Source organism: Centropristis striata, chromosome 13 (assembly GCF_030273125.1).
Source record: "Centropristis striata isolate RG_2023a ecotype Rhode Island chromosome 13, C.striata_1.0, whole genome shotgun sequence".
Lineage (NCBI taxonomy): Eukaryota > Metazoa > Chordata > Actinopteri > Perciformes > Serranidae > Centropristis > Centropristis striata.
The window spans coordinates 4993076-5013508 of record NC_081529.1 but is presented as its reverse complement, the minus strand read 5'-3'; the positions used below and the strand labels follow the sequence as shown (position 1 = coordinate 5013508).

General features: G+C 36.6%; 1 protein-coding gene across 4 annotated transcripts; it reads left to right on the top strand.

Annotated features, from left to right (window-relative positions):
- Positions 1–6404: 6404 nt before the first annotated feature.
- Positions 6405–18901, top strand: atf7ip2 (activating transcription factor 7 interacting protein 2). Of its 4 annotated transcripts, XM_059347848.1 has the most exons (13): positions 6405–6624; positions 7488–7549; positions 8615–8948; positions 11142–11217; positions 11299–11430; positions 12645–12713; positions 15084–15147; positions 15228–15274; positions 15451–15496; positions 16427–16503; positions 16719–16859; positions 16951–17138; positions 18407–18901. In XM_059347848.1, the coding sequence occupies exons 3-13, from the start codon at positions 8734–8736 to the stop codon at positions 18627–18629; spliced, it is 1278 nt and encodes a 425-aa protein (XP_059203831.1). In that variant the 5' UTR covers positions 6405–6624; positions 7488–7549; positions 8615–8733; the 3' UTR covers positions 18630–18901. The 4 variants fall into 4 exon arrangements, with proteins under 4 accessions (XP_059203831.1, XP_059203832.1, XP_059203834.1 ...); XM_059347849.1 differs by lacking the exon at positions 7488–7549; XM_059347851.1 differs by lacking the exon at positions 8615–8948 and having other exon boundaries at positions 6407–6624.
- The last annotated feature ends 1532 nt before the right edge of the window (positions 18902–20433 follow it).

Here is a 20433-nt window from a genome sequence, read left to right as displayed (position 1 = left end):
ACTTGCGTGACTTGCATTATGGGTTTCAGTCTTTGCATTGACTTTGTATGTCAATATATAAAATTTGCTTTACGTCTGTCTGAACACCGCTTAAGAGTCGAGTTATCAGAGCCACTCTTGAATTGGAAGTGGAAATGTTTTGGTTTATGGTTGTGATAATTTTCCTGTTGCATGTTTTGTGTCAATATAAATGTACTTTAGGCCTATCTTATTCAATGTAGATCTATAAAAAAAAGCCACAGCAACACAGTGACATATAAGCATATGAGTTGATGAAACCAAAACTGTATTTAAGGGGATTTGTTTTTTAAACTTTTTTTGCAGTTTATATATTTCTAATGCTTAATGAAGTATTAAATCCACATTGATTGAGTCTCATGTTGCTTTATAATAGAGAGGTGTAGAAATGGTGAATATTTTAAGAGCTTTAATTAAACAACAGGAATCATCCAAAAGTTTTTGTTAGTTTTGACACAGGCTTTAGGTTATGTCATGTTAAATGGGTGTGTTTCTGCTATTACAGGCTCCTTTGCTTTTACTATTTTTGACAAATTTAATCACATCATTCTATTGATTTTGACCTGTGTTTGCAACATCAGTGGCTGCTTCTGTAATCCGAGAGATCTTACTTTGTTTTCTCATGTTTTCATAACTGCTATTGACACCCAGTGGACTGGTGTAAAACTACACAACGTTGAGGTGATAGTTTTATGATTTCAGGCTACAGAATTGACTGCTACAAGCTCCAGTCAGCCCCTCCTGAAAAGCATGAACTTGTTTCTGCTTTGTGAATCCTGCTGCTCTAATCTCAGAACAACAGACTGAGCAAACCTCTAGCAGATTCAGGAACAAAGACTCATCTCCCCTGCAAGAATTTACAGGTGCTTTTTTCCCTCTGTTGCCCCCACCTGTCACATGTTAGATCTCAATAAATGTATTTTACAATGAATATATTTTCTTTGTGTGTGCCTAATCTGTCATTGAGTCAAGTATCCACTTACATTATTATACTCTGTTACTACCTCCACTTGCCTGTGAAAATATCAATATTTTACCTTTCCATTCTGCTGTGCAAGATCACTACTTTCTAAATTTTCAGTGCTCAAGGCTAAAATAATCTGGCAGAGGGAATAGACATCGCAATTACACTGCATGTAATGAGACTCATTTGCTATAATTGTAATGAGGAAGTTTACTATTTATATCTCTAACTAGGTCATCCAGGATGTTATCCTTGATCTATGGGCTTGTTTTGTTGGCTTGTATTTAAAAAAACATCAAATTACTGTTTTGAATCGAAGATATTTGGGATAGCCTATACAATTAGAAATAAAACCACAAATGCTATACACAATTAAACAGCTAAAACATACTATCACCATTGTACTATGTTATTGTTATTTATTATTATTTTAATTCATCTATTATTTTTAAACAGCTACAGGCAATTTGATAGTCAAAGTTTGAGTCAGAAAGACTATTTCAATATAGATTTGCATAGTTTTAGAGCAGAATTTACATTTTTTAAAAGACCAACTAAACCTCCAATCCACCTTTTCAGCTGAAAACCAATGCATTTGATTATTTATTAGTGTTATGATGGATTCAGGTCCAGTAGTATTTTAATTCTGTCCGATGATTATACCTCTTGCGTGATAAATATGCATAGCGACTGCCCTCTACTGGTTCAAACAGGCTACTGCAATTATTTTTTTCCATGGGCAAGTATTTGTGAGCTGGTGGCCAGAATGGGTTGGCAGCGTGGCTTTCCCATATACAACAATGGATAGCTTCTCCAATCGCTTAAAGGTTGCATTTAGTGTTGGAGGAGGGTGTGAGGAGAACAGACTCTAATAATAATCTACAATTATGGGTACCTACAATCTACTTATGTTGTCCACACCAAGGTTATTATAGTTAACGAAAACTAACAAAATAACGAAAACTAAAATTGAAAAAACATTTTCGTTAACTGAAATAAAAAAAAAAAAACAAGAGTTTTTTCAAAAACGATAACTAACTGAAACTGTATTGTGTGGTTACAAAACTAACTAAAATTATCGTGAAAATGTCCTTAGTTTTCTTCTTTGTCAACTTTTTTCATACATAATTCAGTGTTTCTATTTGAACATGCAGGAACACATGGTAAATATGTTTACTGAGACTGGGATATCTACACTCCAACCAAAATTCAAAACACCCCGAACTGTAAGAGTTAATAACCTTATTGGGGCTAAGATGGATAAACCAAAGGAAATGAAGGCACATACCCATTACAAAAAAACTAAAACTAACACTAAAACTAATAAAAACTAAACTAAAAGTAAGCATTTTCAAAAAATAAAAACTAAACTAAAACTAGCAAACTCACTCTAAAAACTAACTAAAACTAACTGAATTTGAAAACAAAAATTCACAACGAAATTAAAACTAAAATTAATGAAAAATCCCAAACTATTATAACCTTGGTCCACACTTCCCAAAATAGGTACTTAACCCATAAGAACCCATGGTGACACCCATGTAACAAACACTTTAAATCTTCTATAATCTCCTATATTCAGCTTTATGCTTCACCTTAACTCATTAAATCCCTAAGTGACGTATACTCAACACCCTGGGGTGGTGGTCATGTGACTGTGACAAGAAGTGACTTCTCCAAAATATGTGTGTGACTGGAAACAGAAATGTAAAAAAGGAGCTAATTTCTGTTAGAAAAATTGCATGAGGAAACCTTGAAAATGGAATAATCTGTCACCAACAGAAAAAACCTCACCATTTTTCTGCGCAGATCGTTGATGGGGAATGAAGAGCAGGAGCCCGTGCAAGTTCTCAGTTTAACATAGTTTTATTACAATACGTCAAAAAATGTGCATTTTACAGAGATTCTCCGGGTTCAAAAACTCATGTCCCTGAATACAAACAGACGGGTTTCAGTTCTTAAGTCTGAACCCCGTCTCTCTCCCTACGAACCCATTAAAAACCTTACAATTGTTTACAAAACATGCTGGTCCACCCCTTCCAGGAAGTTCCGCCTTCTTAATCCGCTGATTCGCCAGTCTTTTTTTTTTTTTTCTTCATTGTCTACAAAACTAGACAAACAATAAAACAAACACAAAACATGACAGCTCTTACATAAAAGATGAACATATGGCATTATACACAAGGTGGTGGATCAGTCTTACATTACACAAATGACATTCAGGTGCACATCAGATCTTTTAATAGAGTGGAGGAAAGGCCAGGTCTGATATAGTCCAAAAATGGGCGCCACACTCTGTAGAACTGATCTACACTGTGATGTATGACGTTGGTAAGATATTCTAAAGGGATCAGATCAAAAAATTATTTTGCGCCAAGCACAGACAGAAAGAATCTTGTCACTGACCCATTGCAAAAGGATATTTTTCCTAGCTGCAAACGTTAGAATATTGTACAATCTTTTGTTGACTGCTGTTTTCAAATAGTCACTTGGAAGACCTAGAATCAGGGAAATGGGGTCCATTTCTATGTTAATATGAAAAATTCTCTCCAATTCACTTATGATTTCAGCCCAATATATTTGAAGTTTATGACAAGACCAGAAACAGTGAGTTAAGGTTCCCACTTCAGTTTTACATGTGAGACACAGAGGGGAGAGAGTGCGGTAGAAGAAATGTCTGCGGTGAGGAGATATATGTAATCTATGTAAAATCATGAATTGTGTTGCTCTTGTCCGAGTGCAAATTGAAATCTTTTTATTAAGAGACCAAATGGTATCCCACTTTTCTTCATCTATGGTCACAGACAGCTCCTTTTCCCACACACCTCTGACCCCCTGTGCATCAGTAGTAGAAAAGCCATTAAGTACATGGTAGAATGAACTCAAAGACACTTTCAATTGTTGTTGAAACAGAATTTTCTCAACAGGAGATATTTCAAGGTGATCAATAAGGGTTGTGCTATGCATGATATAATGCCTTATTTGCAAAAAACGAAAGAAATCTTGTTTGACCAATTTGTAACTGTTAGCTAGCTGTTCAAATGACATAAGTGTATCATCTGAAAAAAGGTCACCGAGTGATTTAATATTCCTATTGGATTCGCCAGTCTTAATCAATACAACGGCACGTCATGCCACCTGGGCATATGATCTTGCTGCCCCGAACAAGGCCGTCCTGACCTGGCCTCTTCTCCAGAACATTCAACAAAATCCTCCTGCCTTGTTATGTCTTACAAAGATATTATGTCTTACAGAGCCAAAGGATTTTCACTGTCTCACATGGATTCTAAAAGTCTAAAAAATATGAAACAGACAATGAAATATATGTAATCAAAGTTTCTAAACCAACATTAACACACAAACATAATCATTGCATCAAAATCATATTGCCTGATTTAATATAAATGCATAGAGATATTTACCAAGGCTGACCTGATAGTCACGCACAGAGACAGACACAGAGTCAGACAACAGAGACAGACACAGGGACAGACACCAGAGAGTCAAACAACAGAGAAGCAGAAATCAAGCATAAAATCATTTACCAATATAGAAAATAATCAATTATTTTAACATTTCAAAAAGCTTATTTTTTGTTACTAGGCTAAATTTAAACCCATTTAACAATTTTAATCCATTTATAGGGTGTCCTTTATTACATTTAACTTGTTCTGACCATATTTCCTGAACAAATTAAAGTCACAATTTCGATATATGTTATGGAGATGCAAAGAAAAAGGCAAATGGTTATTTGTTTTTATTTATTATTGATGTATTATTATTTTGTTACTTACAAACAAATTTGAAAAATAATTTGTTGTTAAACAGCATTATTAATGTCACAATTTTGATAAATGTTGTGGAGATGCAAAGAAAAAGGCAAATGTGTGTTTCTGTAAGCAGAAAATGTGTCTAGTTTTTTTTAATTTTAAAATAAGAAATATCATAAACATAAATACCATAAATGTAATGTAACGTATATGTCACATCTCAGATCTTTGACATTTAGGGGTAGTATCTTTTTTTTAAAAACATCATAAATGTGTTCTATGTGGTCCACTTGGCCTGTGGTATATCCCCCATCATTTTGATTTAGGGATAACTGTGTCTGGGTTTTTATGGGTTAACTCAGTTAGAGCTACTAACACAGTGCATGACCCACATAACTATAAATATAAGAGAGAATTACCTCAATCTAGCCATCCACTCTGCACGTCCTTTGATGAGAGGAAGGATGACGAGGATGCAGCTCAGTTCACAGTTGATCACAACTTTATTGATTACAATGAGTCAGAAATGTGCAACAGAGTCTCTGTTTTCTAGATGAACTTGTCCTGGTAATCATACAGAGTATAGAGAGCTGTCAGGCAGTCTGAACAGAACCCGTCTGTCTTTCCCTTCAACCCTTTTATACCGCCACTCCACCTAGTCTTTGACATGAGTAACTATTCTGAGGTGTTGTCTTCTCTTCATTGGTCCTCCTTCAGCATCCGCTGGCCTCTTCACCTTTTAGGAACACAATCACACGTCTTGCATGTCGTCTAGCACGTCAGGAACTCAACAACTTGGTGGTCTACTGTTTTCAATTACTTACACAAAAGTATGTGACTTGTATGAGTGACTCTGCACACTTAAGAATAAAACAGCTGTTATAAAGGAGAAGTAGAAAAGTACGTGACTTGTATGAGTGATGATGCACACTTGAGAGAAAAACAGCTGTTATAAAGGAGAAGTAGAAAACTACTGGCCAGGCGAAGCAATTTTGCACACAAGCATAAACCTTAATAAAAAAAAACCTTAATATTGCACCTGAGTTTAAACTTTATCTTATGCATCAATTCTACACACAAGTTTAAATTTATGTTATGCATTTATTCTATGGATTATATTAAAACACTATCAATGCTATGGATGTTATTAAAGCACTATCAATACTATGGATTATATTAAAGCACTATCAATGCTATGGATTATATAAAAGCATTTATCAAGCAATATCAATGCAGGTTACTATGGATTATGTTAAAGCATTTATCAAGTTAGCTGACTATTATTTAAAGCAATATCAATGCAAGCAAGCTGACTATTACTTACATTAGTTAAGTCACCGTGTTGAAATGCAGCGCAGTGTCTTATTTTGCACTCCCAGTGTCGACAACAGGACCAAACTTTTCTCGGTATCTTCTGCCAGAAACTCCGCTGCTTTTTGAGTTGAGTGTACAAATACAATGTTTATAATACGCATTTTATTGACAGTGTTGTGACTGCTTAGCTAATGTGCAGGTAAAAACTGGTTGCTGGTAAAATAATGCATATTGTAATAGTCTTTGCTATAAACACGAGAGTGTGCTTGGAAGGCTTAATTTTTGGAGATGACGCTTTTATTCTGAAGATATCAGGCCGGAAGTACTACATTAGCAACAGCAACGGGCGGAAGTTGAAATATTTCTACTTGACAGTAAAGGTAAGAAACGGCTACTGCTATACTACAATCGCATTTTTGGTCTTTTTAAGAAAAGCGTATATGGTAGGTTCGTGTCCTGAACGCTAAGGATAACGTTAGATAGTTTACCCGTTACTTAAGCTGCTTAGTTAGCTCTATGCGAGGCGGAGGAATACTTTGGCAAAAGTTTTAGCTAACGGTAAGCTAACCTCTTTTACAACAGACATGCTCTTAAACACGGGCCCTGTTTATATACAGTATATGACTCAATGTAGCCACTAACACCTTTCTGTTGTCATGCCAACATAACTGCTGTCAATCCCAATACTTTAGCTAGTACATTATGAATTGGTTACATTTAAATCGTTAGCCTTCACAAAACAATATTTATTATTCTTGTCTAATGACTGAGGAAAATATCTTTTATATGGTGCTAATATATTAGGTTAACACAACTTGAATTGTACATCACGCTGACCTGATGCTGATATCAAATCGATATAATGCCTGGCCCGAGTTGCTTAACCCTATAAAGCCAAGTGTATCATATTAGATACAGTTATTTTTGAGACCTCTACATCATCAAAAACCTGATGTATACATGTGTTGAAGATAAACGAACTGAGCAACAAATTGCACAAAAATACCAGATGTAGCAAAAATGATATGCAGGTTCCACGAGTGGATCAGTCATTGCTGCATTAAAAAACTTCATATCAGCAGATGTATGACGTTGTGTTATATGGAAAAAATATGTATTTTGCATGTTTGAGGAAAAAGGAAAAGTCAAAGTCTTAATAGGTTAAAAATGTTAGGGTTTATATGTTTTTGTTAGTTCGAGAAAAACAAACTGTGAGCAACAAATTGCACAAAAAGACCTGATGTATCAAATATGATACAAATTAGAATTCATATATGCAATTTATTTATTTCTTAAAATTCGTCAGCAGGTTAATAAGCACTCAGCTTTTACAAAAATGGAATTTTCTGGCAATTATTTCATGGTTCAGGCTTTATAGGGTTAATCTAAATTCGTATTTGTTTTTCTGTTTCTGTTGATAGAGAAGTTTGCAACATTACAAAGAAGTTGAGAACAGCACAGGGGACCTTATTAGACAACACAGGTGGGACCAAAATTCACTCTATTGCCTTTTTAATTTCATTGATGGATACACCTGAATCAAAATGGCTACTCATATGATGTATGGGAAGAATTGAATCGTTTGATTAATTAACACTATTTAACTCTTAACTGTTGCACTGTGTGGAATTTCAGCCTCTACTCACTTTGTGGCCTTGAATTTAATGACCAATAACATGGCATGTTGTGTGAAATTGAAAATGAACAATCTTTATTCTTCTCTATGGTGTGTCAACAAGGCTTCAAAAAAGTTTGTTCAGTTTAAGACACTTTTCTAGAATCAGGAGTAAAACCCCAATGCAGTGAATACATTTTGTACATTTCTGATACATTTCTGTAAAAATATCTTTCTATTTTACTGCCTACTATTATAATTTTTCTCAAACAGATATCTGAACAGTTAAACACTGTCCTACAAAATAGCATATATAATACAACATTTTGTGTGTACCATGATATTGTAATTGTGGGCAACATTTTGTCCAGTGACAGCATTGTATAGAGCAGCTGTTCTCAACCTTGGGGTCGCGAGATGATTTCTGGGGGTCGCCAAATCATTTTGGAAGTCAGCTCTGTCTCCACTGTGTTAAAGTGTTTTAGTCTTTTTGGTCATTTAATGTCTTTTTTTTAAAATCATTTTGTGTCTTTTTTGGTAATTTTGTGTCTTTTTTTGATAATTTTCTGGTCAATTTGTGTCTTTTTTGGTAATTTTGTTTCTTTTTGAGGTCATTTTGTGTCTTTTTGGGTCATTTTGTGTCTTTTTTGTAATTTTGTCTCCCTTTTTTGTCATTTTGTGGCTTTTGTGGTCATTTTGTGTCTTTTTTGGTCATTTTGTTTGCTTTTTTTGGTCATTTTCTTTCTTTTTTGGCTGATCTGAACTGTGCGTGTGAGATTGTGTTCAGTGAGCGAAGGGTCGCGGACAACATGGATTCTAAATTGGGGGTCGCGACTCAAAAAGGTTGAGAACTACTGGTATAGAGAACATAATTCCATAAGCATTCAATAATGTAGTAGTGAAACAATTAACAGTGGTTGTTGTTATTGTCAGGTGATGGGCTATTGACACTGTCAGCGCTCCCTCACCATCATTCCCTGACGATCCAACGCTCAACAAAAATATCTGCATACAGCTTCTGCCTTATCAGTACACTGCAAGCTGAGTAAACTATGGCAGATTCTCAACATCAAAGTCAAAGACAAGCTCAAAGGAAGTTAAAGCATTCCACCAGACGTAAGAAAGGCAGATGTAAGAACCTTACAGGCTCACTGAATAAAGAGAGATTTCGAGTGAACATTGGATCGGCTATTGAAAGGTGGCGTGAACTGAAAGCAGAAAATGGACTGCAAAGTGATGCAGAAGTGGCCCTGAGACTGCTGGATTTGTGAGTTAACCTCCCAACTGCTTCATGATTGTAGAGCAGCTTTATAAATGTTTGTTGCTTGCCATGTGAATCTCTGATAGTATTGTTATACTTCTAGTATGGGGACACTAACAGCGGCACTCATAAACAAAAATATTCTGACTATTAAGGGGAACTTTTAGTGTTTAAAACTAAATTTAAACTTTTCCTGAATTGAAGGTTATTTTATTCATATCGTGAATGGATAATAATGGTCGGAAAAAACCTCCAGAATATTTCATCACTATATCAAGACCTTTGGAACAACATAATCCATGTTGTGATTTGGGTTTATTTTGGAGATTTCTGTATTTTCAGTGATTGGATGACGAGCACTTCTGTTCTACAAACTGCTGAGAAACCCTCTTATTGTCAATATACCTAGGAAAGCTGCACATCCTCTGGATGCTCTAGGTCTCTAGTTTATGGTTGTAAAGGATCATGAGGATGTGTGTGTTTGATGCAGCCTGGGCCCGTCATTGAGGGAGATGGCCTTTACTATTTTTTGTCTGTTGTCTGTTGTGATACAGGTCAGTTTATTCTCCTTCAGACTCCAAGATGAGATCCCTGTGCCAGGGCCTTGACCACTGCCTGCTGCTTATTGTACATGTCAGGGAGCGCAACATTTGAAAAGTTTAAAAAAAAAAAAATATTTTTTATATATTTTACAGTCCCACTGAGACACAAAGACCTCTTTTTCAGGGGAAGCCTGGCCAAGATAGCAGCAGGATTAAAAGTTACAACAATAAGACAGACAAGCATCATGACAAGAACAGACAATAAAACATGGACCTACAGTAAAATACAAGCAAGCCAGACAACATAGTAAGATATGCATGGACAGTACAAGATCATGACATCATAAAAAACAAGTGCAAAGGCGATACGAGTCTGCTTCCAGATCTCTCAAGAGTTTTTTTAAAGGATGTGAGCGTAATAAGGTCCTGCAGATTGAGACTGCTCTGGAGCAGATTCCAGGATGAGGGAGCCCGATACATAAAAGTAGCTGCGGGAGGGCATTGAGTACTTTTTGTCCTGTGTTTATCATCTTCCGAAATCCCTCATGTTGTACAGTGTTTATTGGGGCCGTATCTTTGGCGAGGTGATATGTGATAACTGCTGTGATCTCCTTATGTCTACTGGAGTTTGGTGGGTATGGCGTTGCATTGTACAAGGTTCCGGTTATTGACGTCTGTGTTTGTTTCTTGCTTTGTGTCATGCTGTACTTTGTGGTACATTTAAGATGATTATATTACAATCCAGTAGGCATGTATTTAAAGTGGAGACTTGTGGGAACACAGAGAGCCTATTTTCATTCACATAGCATGATGTCAGAGGTCACATGACCGCTTTGAAAATCGCCAAAATAGCCTAACATGCCTAATGGTATCCTAACATGCTCTATAGATTCCTTAGATCTTCTAGTTTCATATGATATCATAATATTTAAAATGATAAAAAATATGCAGCGTATCATTCCGCCGGACTTCTGAATACTAACAGGTTAAATGTATTTTTTATGTTAAATCTCGACCTGAAAAGTAACTAAAGCTGGCAGCTAAATGTAGTGGAGTAAAAAAGTACAATATTTGCTTCAAAATGCAGTGAAATAGAAGTATAAAGTTACATAAAATGGAAATACTCAAGTAAAGCACAAGTACCTCAAAATTGAACTTAAGTACTTGAGTAAATGTACTAAGTTACTTTCCACCACTGGTGCTGTTTAACAACAGCAAAATTATATCAAAACATCAATTTCTGAACTCTCTGATTCCAGTAAGTGTCAGAAGGGGAAAGCCATCCAGCACATTAAAATTATAAATTTACTTGCTTAGGCTTTGACCCCAGTCACTCTAATCTTAAGGTTTAGAAAACTAATGCACTACTTTCATATAAGGGCTTTTTCAGGCTTATTTGAGAGGGTCTTCGAGCAAAAAAAAGATGGCTGCTTCAGGTTTAACATCCTTATCTTTTATTTGACCAGAAAAGGCAGAATATACGAAGATGCTGGCTTTGTTTTGGTACCTATTTCCACAAATAAAAGGATATAAAGTTAAAAAAAAAGTGTTTTTTAAGCTTTCCAATGTAGAGCAGTTAAACTGATTATCAGATTATATACTGTTTGAATCTTAACAGTAAGTGTCTGTGTGTGTGTGATGTTTGTTTGTTTGTTAGAAAAATGAAGCGGTTGCCCTCCAGATCTGCTTCGCCGGAAGCCAGCGACCAAAAGATTAAAATCTCCCAATCTGAAGTAAGAGAAAACGGTAGTTTGCAGTTACTGAATGCATCTCTTCTGTATGTATGTTTTATTCTTTTGTGTGTGTGTCCATAGGTGCAGACGCTGATCGAGCAGGAGGTTCACTCAGCTGTGAAAAAGAATGAAACCAAGCTGCAGGATTTAATAGAAACTATTCAACAGCTGGATCGTGCAGTCAACTTTGAAAGCTCAATGCAAACACTGGAGGTCAGTGGAAGTAAGGGGTAACATTTTAAATCGGTTTTGCATGGAACCGACAAGGTTACAACCACAAAAGCACACCTCTACTAGAGTTTGGCATAATCATTTACATAGTAAGCGTTTAGTTTCAATTTTTACTTTCTGTGCCCATTTGACACATTCACCGCATTTATATTTTCTTTACTTTTGTTCTCTTCTTTTTCTTTTTTGCATGGCTTAATTTTCTTATTCTTCAATTTCATCAAGCTGTACTTCAATCACTCTCTTGCCTTTTTTCCTGCCTCGGCCTGATCTGAATTTGACAGCTGCTGGTAAATCCTTTACACATCCTTTGATCTGCTGTCCAGATCTATTCATTTGTAATTGTTCTTGCTCAGATTTTTACCCATTAGATCAGAGGTGTCAAACTCTGGCCCGCGGGCCAGATTTGGCCCGCAGTATAATTATATTTGGCCCGCGAGGAAATACCAAATGACAACCAGAGCTGGCCCGCCGGTATTATACAGCCCAAATAATACTACAAATCCCAGAATGCTCTGCTGGTGTTTTGGCTTGAACACAGAGTAGATCAATGTGTAGAAAACTGAGCAACAATTAAAGTTGTCTTTATGCACTTTTTCTTGCTATAGTCCTAGGCATGGGCTTGAATGGTTGCACATTCATTGAAGGATATTATTATTAGTCATTTGGTTTATTATTGTTATTTTATTCTCACATTCATATTTAGCCTGTGGAAAAAGATTACTGTTAAATTGAAATTTAAAGAAGGCCGCATATAAAATAAAGGGACATACGATTTTTATTTAAATTTTATTTAAGAAATGAATGCCATTGATGTGTTTGTTTGTTTTATTTGATATTCGATTTTGCATGTTTGCAATATTAAGTTATATCAAGCTTTGCTTGTTCCATTTCGTTTGAACTTGTTTAGGTCCATTTTTTCAATAAATATCAATGTTGGCCCGCGACTTTGTCCAAGTTTAAAATTTTGGCCCACTGTGTATTTGAGTTTGACACCCCTGCATTAGATTAAATCCACTTGAATTGTTGCATGTTGCATGAATTGTTACCATGATAGCATTCACCTTTTTATTTTTTTCTACTTCGCTATTTCTTAGCACTTTAAATTGAAAGATCCAAACATGAATCTATTGTGTAATGGGTGATATACAACACCTTAAATAAAGTAAGTCTTTACAGAATGTTCCTCTCTTCCTCAGGCTCGAATTAACGTGGTAACAAAGAGAGCAGAAGAGGCTATTGCCCACATGACAAAGGCACAGAAAAAGGTTTGATTCAGACCAACACACACAAGAATGCAGAACAATTTTGTATGGATTACAATCCTATCAGCATAGAAGCTGTTTTTTTTACTCATGCAATTACAAAAAAAATGCGCTTAAACAACAGTGAAAATATTCTTAATATAATCATCTTTTTGTCTTGTTTGTATGGTAACTTATAATAGCAACGTTTTTGTAGTGGGGTTGTATGAGGTATTTATCCAGAGTCTTACCTACAGCAGGCAGGAATATTGACAAGCTAAACAATGTACCGCTGTGTAGGGCTGGGCGATATGGACCAAAAGTCATATCCCGATATATTTAGGCTGAATATCGATATACGATATATATCCCGATATTTTTATCGCAAAGTGAGAGCAAATGTTCAGTCAAAGTCAAATATGACATGTCACAAGTAGTTTTATTGAAACTGTGAACCATGAAAGTGAACATAAATATATATAAATATATATGTATAACAGGAGAACCTTAGAGCTCCATAAAGTGCACATTTTAATAAAAAAAATATCTTAAATGAAAATAGCCTATGAAATAAAATAGGCCAATCTTTTTTTGAAATAAATTTATATTGATATGAGAAAAAGAACATTACAAAAGAACCCTAGTAAGGGCAGCATTTATATACAAAAGAAACATGTTTTGAACTATATTGATTTATGCGATATGATCTAATTCCATATCACATTACATGTATGAATATATCGCCCAGCCTTACTGCTGTGGACGGGGGCAGCAGCCAAACCTATTTTAGCCACCTAAAAAAAAAAAGTTTAAATGCATGCTATGTAGGGATGGGTACCGAATTCGGTACTTTTATAGGTACCGACCGAATTCCGTCGGTACTACCGAGTACCGATTCATGTAAAATCAAACGGTACCATGTTTCGGTACCTTAACGGCGTTAACTTTAAACTGATCATTGATTTCAACCTGTTTTCATTTAACGTCTTTGATTAACAAGCGTGCTGACGATCGCACTATTTTTTATTTTTTTATTTACCTCCTCGTCTGGTCCTGTCTGCTCACCGCGGCCACTAGCCACTAGCTGCTGCCGTCTTCCAACCCGGCGCAGAGACGAACAGCCCGGCTCTAGGTCTTCTAGCCGCCAGCTGCTATCTCTCCAATGTCTCTACCCGGGCTTGGCCTTCGTCTGCCTCCAGATTGGACCTTCCTTACTCCGTTTGCTCTCTCCATTCTTCTGTAGACCGGTCATTAGCAGCTAGCAGCTAGCTGCTGCATCTCTGGTCCTCCGCTAATACTCTGCTCTTCAACTCAGGAATATTACCTGCCAATTTACTCCAAACTGCCTCGCTGAAATTAAATCCCTCAGACTCCTGCGTCATCCTCGATATGTGCACAGAGCAGCCCGACTCAACTTTGTTTATTCCACCCATGCTATGGCCACAATACTGTCTGACCGGTGCTGCGCCCACAGCTACGACGTCATCACAACAAATCACACGTGCACTTGCAACCTTTTTTTTTTTCTCCGTGCACTTGCCACCTGAGAGCGCTCCTCTGCATTCTTTGATAACACTGCAACCTTCATGTTACAAAATGCACGTTCACTCAACAATAAAGCACTGCTCATCCTGGATTTTATATTGTTTTGATATATTTTTTAAAGTTTATATTTTGAGAAATAAATATGTTGAATTGAAAAAAATAGATTTTATTATTAAACAAATTAACATTTATTACCACATAAACAAACACAAAAGTACTGAAAATTGGTACCGTTGAGTACCGGTACCGATTCCCAGGTACCGGGTATCGGTACCGTATCGGTTCAAATGTGAAAGGTACCCATCCCTAATGCTATGTGAAGATTTTCACAGTTTTACCTGTAAAACAGACTTTCTGACAGTAACTGAACCCGTTATACTGTATATATCACTCTCTTCAAAGCCACCACTCCACTGACAAAAACAATAAGTTTACCTCGCAGAACACAAGAGTTGCTGTTCTACCACTGCCTTAATCAGTTTGTTTGTGCAATTGTGTGACTTCAGACTAACCTTTTCAAACACCAAAGTTACACAAAACCACAGACAAGCTTACTTAGTGGCTGGTCTCTTCTGAGAGATTTAGGTGGCTTTAGTATGTTTAGCTGCCTTCCCCCTCCAAATCAGCACTTTATCAAACTGGGGGCCTGCTGACCACCGCCATATTTCCATTGGTAATACACTGACTATGGATAAAAAAACTCCTTACAACCCCACTTCAAAACTGTCCCCTTTAAAGCAGAACGTGTGATGACAGATCCACTAAACAATTATGCTTAGTTTGAGATGTAAACACTGCTGTGATCTGAAGAAATATGCAAACCAACTCTCAAAAGTGTTTGACTTTCAGAGACAACCATCATCTCTTGGTAATGCCTCTGAGGATGAAGCCATGGAAACCACACAATCAAACAGTAAGAGCCCAACAAGCACTAATGACTGTTTGCATTTGTGAATAGCACGAGTATTAATTCTATGCAATTTTATTTTTCAGATGACAAAAAAAACTTGGACAAGAACAGGAAGTTCTGTAAAATGGTGGTAAGTATGCAGTTATTTATCTTGGAATAATGGGGTCAAAACAACTGTTTTATGAGCAAAAACTATTTTCAAAGGGCAGTGTTAATGGTAGTTTGGATAAAAATCATTTAGAAGAGTTGAGGCTTAATTGCCAAAAGGTAATTTGATGGTTTAAGTTGACAACCCTTTCTGTCCAGAAAACTACAAAAGAAGCACTGAAGAAGATGGAGGCTGATAATGAAGGTAAGATTGTATTAGTGTGTGTATATACAGTCATTGAAAAAAATATTATATCGCCCTGGTTTCTTCAATTTCTTGTTCATTTTAATGCCTGGTACAACTAAAGGTACATTTGTTTTGATACATAAAATGCTAACAACAAAAATGGCTCAGAGTTTAATTTAAGAGAGTTTAATTTTGGCTCAGAGTTTAATTTAAGAGCTGATATCTAGACATTTTCCATGGTTTTCTTTCTTTTTTTTTTTTTTTTTTTTAAATTCACTTTTTATTGAGGAATTTTTTTAAACATTTTATACAGAACAAAGAACAAGAACAGTTGGGGTTGGGGGTACCAATATCACACAGCGTCATCATTTTCTCCTATCATCATTCTTTGCAGCAGTCGTTGTTAGTTAAATGACAGTTTTATATAAAATCAGAACTTGTAGGCTTAACATATTCTGTCCATTTTGACCAGGTTTTGTAAAATGAGTCCATTTGTAACGTTAGATGAAAAGTCACTTGTGTAGATGTCTTGTATGATGTTGATCCAGTCCTCATTTTGTGGTTGCTCAGGTTTGAGCCATCTCCTGGTAATGGCCTTTTTGCTTGCTGCTAAAAGAATACCATGGTTTTCTTGATAATGACATTAGTTATTATCAAGGAAACCATGGAAAATGTCTAGATATCAGCTCTTAAATTAAACTCTTATGAGCCATTTTTGGTGTTATCATTATGTATAAGACGTCTGAACATCTCAAGTTTAAACTATTATTTACCTTCTGGTGACATTTTTTCGCCGTGCAGTGAGAAAAACTGACATGATAATCTGTTATAATGACCCAAATTAAATAATATGAGTCAGTGAGTACATGAATTAATAAGCACATCCTTTTTTCTACTCTTTGCCTTCCCTTCCTCTGTTACTTGTCATTGCACATAATCCGTGTTAAGCTTTGAAGGCTGCCATAGCCGATTTAAGTGAGACGCCTCCTCCGGTTCTTACCACTCACGACTCTCCTGAGTTGAAGGTAGGATGCTTCTTTATTCGACTTTTAAAACATGCCACGCAAAAATATGTTACGTGGGGCTGAAGACAAGCTACTTGAGCAAGCAAAAGAATTATTTAGTGCTCTATAAAATTCTGTAATATGCTGCATCACCTATGTTTTTGAGTTCATTCTCATTGTTTGTGTATTTTGTGCCATGCTTTTATTTACCGTCAGTGCTATGTTGTGTAATTCAGCATGTCAGGTTAATAAAGAAAGAGCCAAACGATGAGCAGGAAATGAGGAGCAAAGTTGAGGAGGCCAAGCAGTCTGAGGAACCAAAACATAAGAGGATGAAAGTAGAACCTCTTTCTCCCAGTCCCATGCACAAAAACGAGGTAATACACACACTGAAACCAACGCACAGTAATTCAATAGTGTTTGCTCCTCACATTAACCTCCTTTGCCTCTGTCTTTTCTCACCCGCAGCACACACTCTTGTTTCCTCCTCTCCCTGACAATACCTTCCCCTCCGTCCTGAGCATGGAAGCGGCCTCATACAACATCCCCCACAGACCAGAAGTACATTTGGCTCTCATCAAGAACCCCCGTGCCATCTCAGTGCTCTGGAACATAAATGACCATGACAACTCTGCGCCGCCCATGGATTGTTACATGTGAGAAAACACAGAGATTGTTTGTTGGGAAGGCAGGTTTCTGCCCTGCTACCCACTAGTAAAATCACCCTGCTGAACATGAACAAGCGGAGCGCTCTAAAAATAGCACAAACGTCATTATACATACACGTACGGTCTACTGTTGTAAAAAAAAAAAAAAGGCTGCAGTTTCGTTCAATTTAGCCTACAAAACCACTGACCTAGGTTTATAAAAGACTGTTTAAACAGTAAATACATGTATGTAAATGCTGGAAGTGAAGTAGTTAAGAGGAGGATGTGACTACCGGAAGTGACATACAGGTGCATCTCAATACATTAGAATATAATGGAAAAGTCCATTTCCAGTAGTTCAAGTCAAATAGCCCCAACCAAGTATTGAGTCATATAGATGGACATGTTTTTTTATGTTTTTATTAAAGGATCCCCATTAGCTTGTGCCGTGGCAGTTCGCTAGTCTTCCTGGGGTCCACATTCTAACAAGTAATACTCAACAGTCCTACAACAACTTTAACAGTAAAAACACATTCCAAAAGACATTAGAAAAGTGCAGCACAAAAGTTCATTACAAAATGCAGCACAAATTTAAAAGACAGTTTGTAGAATCAAACCATTGAATTATAGCCATTTGGATTAAATGTTTAGGAATAATTGGTCAAATGCATTTGATCAGAAAACAAATAAAATACAAAAAAACCAAAACAAAACAATACAGCTTTAACCAGTATCATTGATTGTAATCCTGGACATCATGAATCCAGGCAAACATCGCTTCTATAAAGAGTAGCGTCCTTTCAACCAAAATAAACAAAAAAAATTTAAATAAACCCCCCCAAAAATATAATAAGCCCAACACCTAACATTAACCACTGACAAAGTACATCTTTAATTTCTTTTGAGAGGCCAACATTTCCATATTAAACATACTTTTTTAAAATTGGTCTTTTGTAGTATTTTTTTTTTTTTTTGAGACACTGAAATAATAAATAAAAATAAATTAAGACATGAAATGTTTCATTCTGTGTGTAATGGATCTATATAATGTGTTATTTCCACTTTTTGAATTGAATTACTGACATAATTAAACTTTTCTATGATATTCTAATTTATTGAGATGCACCTGTAGTTGCGTAAAAAACGTGATGCACAAAACGTGACACACGGAACTTCAGTGATGTTTAAATCACATTATTTACTTTTGTTTTCACATGTCTGATATTTTTTCTTTGTTCCTCACTTTTTATGCATTTTTCTCTCTGTCGCTGCTGCAGCATTTACATGACGATGGAGAAGGTTAAGGGTAGCGGCATCTTCCGGAAATGGACTTCCCTTGGCGGGCTGAAGCCCCTCCCTATGCCCATGTGTGTGATGGTGAAGAAGTACAAGCCCGGGCTAAAGGTGTGTGTGGCTGTGGTGGGCAAGGACAAGTTTGGCCGATATGGACCATACAGCAAAATTGTAACTGCAGCCATACCAGAGGATGATATTGATTAAAGGGAGAGAAACACAAGCTACCTCAAGAAAAAAGTCAAGCACTGAAATTGTACCCAATACTGCCATAAATGCTATCCACTGGTCCTACAGCAATGTTTACAGTTCCAATGGATGCGGTGTTAAACGCCCTGTTTACAGCGCTCCATTCTCCATTGTTGTCTGCCACTCATTCAGAAGTTGGTGAAGGTGTTTTGTTCACATAATGTTACAAATGTATAACGAAATGTTTTTTTTATTTTTTAAACGAACTAATAAAGTTGACCTTACCTAAATGTATGCTCAGTATGATGTCACTAAGGTCAGACTAAAGCCATGTACATGTACAGCAAACTGACTGAGATGCAGCTAGAGCGAAACTGTATGAAACACAAGTATTTTTTTCAATTAAGTAATGATTGCCCCAAATTTGTTGTAGTAGGAGTATCAAAATATTTTAATGGTGGAAAATGTATCCAGATGGAAATGGGCATGGCATACATGGATTAATTCGGATAGACTTCTGTTTCTGAGACATACGGTTCAAAAGTTCAGACCAAGAAATGTGCAGAACACAAGAGTTGCTGGTCTACCACTGTCTTGTTTGTACTGATTTTTGTAAATGTGAAGCCTATTTTTTTTTTCTGGAATCCAAGTAATCCAGTGCGACCTTTAAACCACTGGTCTGTGACCCTAAACATGAACAATTATTGAAGTAGGCACATAATTCCTTTTGAATTGCACGGTAACCTTTCTCACCCCACAACTGGCCAACAGAGGGAGCTGTCTGCTCTCTCTGTTGCACCAGTTAAACCCAGCCGAGGCTGATGAAGTACAATTTGTTTCTTTAAGGTAACATCATTCTCTTTTCTCATGAAAGAATACAAAGTTCAGTGTGAGGGTGGCGCCACAAATTATGCAGCGCTTCTTTTAAGTCACACGTACACACGAAGCTATAATTGTTCTCCTACTGCTCCAGATGTTTCCCTTTCCTGCTTGATGGATTTCTGCTTTCTTGCCAGCTGGCAGCAGTCAACAGTCTCCTCATTGTCCCGCTCTGCCTCGAGTTCTTACATCCTGTATGTGTACAGTAAGTGAAGAAGACGGGGAACAATCCTTATCAGTCACAACTAAGGCTGGGAATGCTCCAGACCTTAAAGGGCCAGTTCTTTTACAAGACAAATATCTGAAAAATGGTGAATAGCAACCAGTATGAATCCATAACAGAAGTTGAAGTGTTGATATACAGAATGTCCAGAGCTGATATTTTGATGGAGAACAAGAATTGACAAGAATGAGGTTATTTCTCATAGATTTTGTGTGCATACAATGCACATATTTTTTATTTTTATATACATTTATTTCTCACTGTATTTGATGCTTTTCTATGTTTTATTTCCCAATAAAATCTGCTTTGGTCCTCTAGTTTTGGAGCTCAGTCATGCCACCATGTCTGTGGTGGCCAACCCTGTGCTGAGGTGCCAGTACTATTGGTACAATCTGACCTTTCATGCTCCCAGACACGCCTGCAACCCTGAACTGGATAAGCAGGTATATTAAGCAGACATGATAAACATAAGGGGGATACAAGATAGGGGTCAGGTTTTTTTCTTTGAGTGAGAAAAATTTTAACCTTTCCTTTTTTAAGTAGAGTTTGAAAACGGAAAAAAAAGCCAAGGCTGCGGTGAGCTTTACAAATCAAAACTCCATAGTTTCCATAGCATTTTACTTCAGATCGATTATTGTTGGACTCAAGTGAGAGGCATGTTTCTGATTATATGGTCAACTTCCTTTCTTATTACCAGAGTGTTGCTCGCACAATTAACAT

Coding starts and splice junctions, on each gene's coding strand:
- atf7ip2 (XM_059347849.1), top strand. CDS start 8,734: ATGGCAGATTCTCAACATCAAAGTCAAAGACAAGCTCAAAGGAAGTTA. Junction 8,949..11,141: donor GCCCTGAGACTGCTGGATTT/GTGAGTTAACCT, acceptor TTTGTTTGTTAG/AAAAATGAAGCGGTTGCCCT. Junction 15,275..15,450: donor GGAAGTTCTGTAAAATGGTG/GTAAGTATGCAG, acceptor CTTTCTGTCCAG/AAAACTACAAAAGAAGCACT.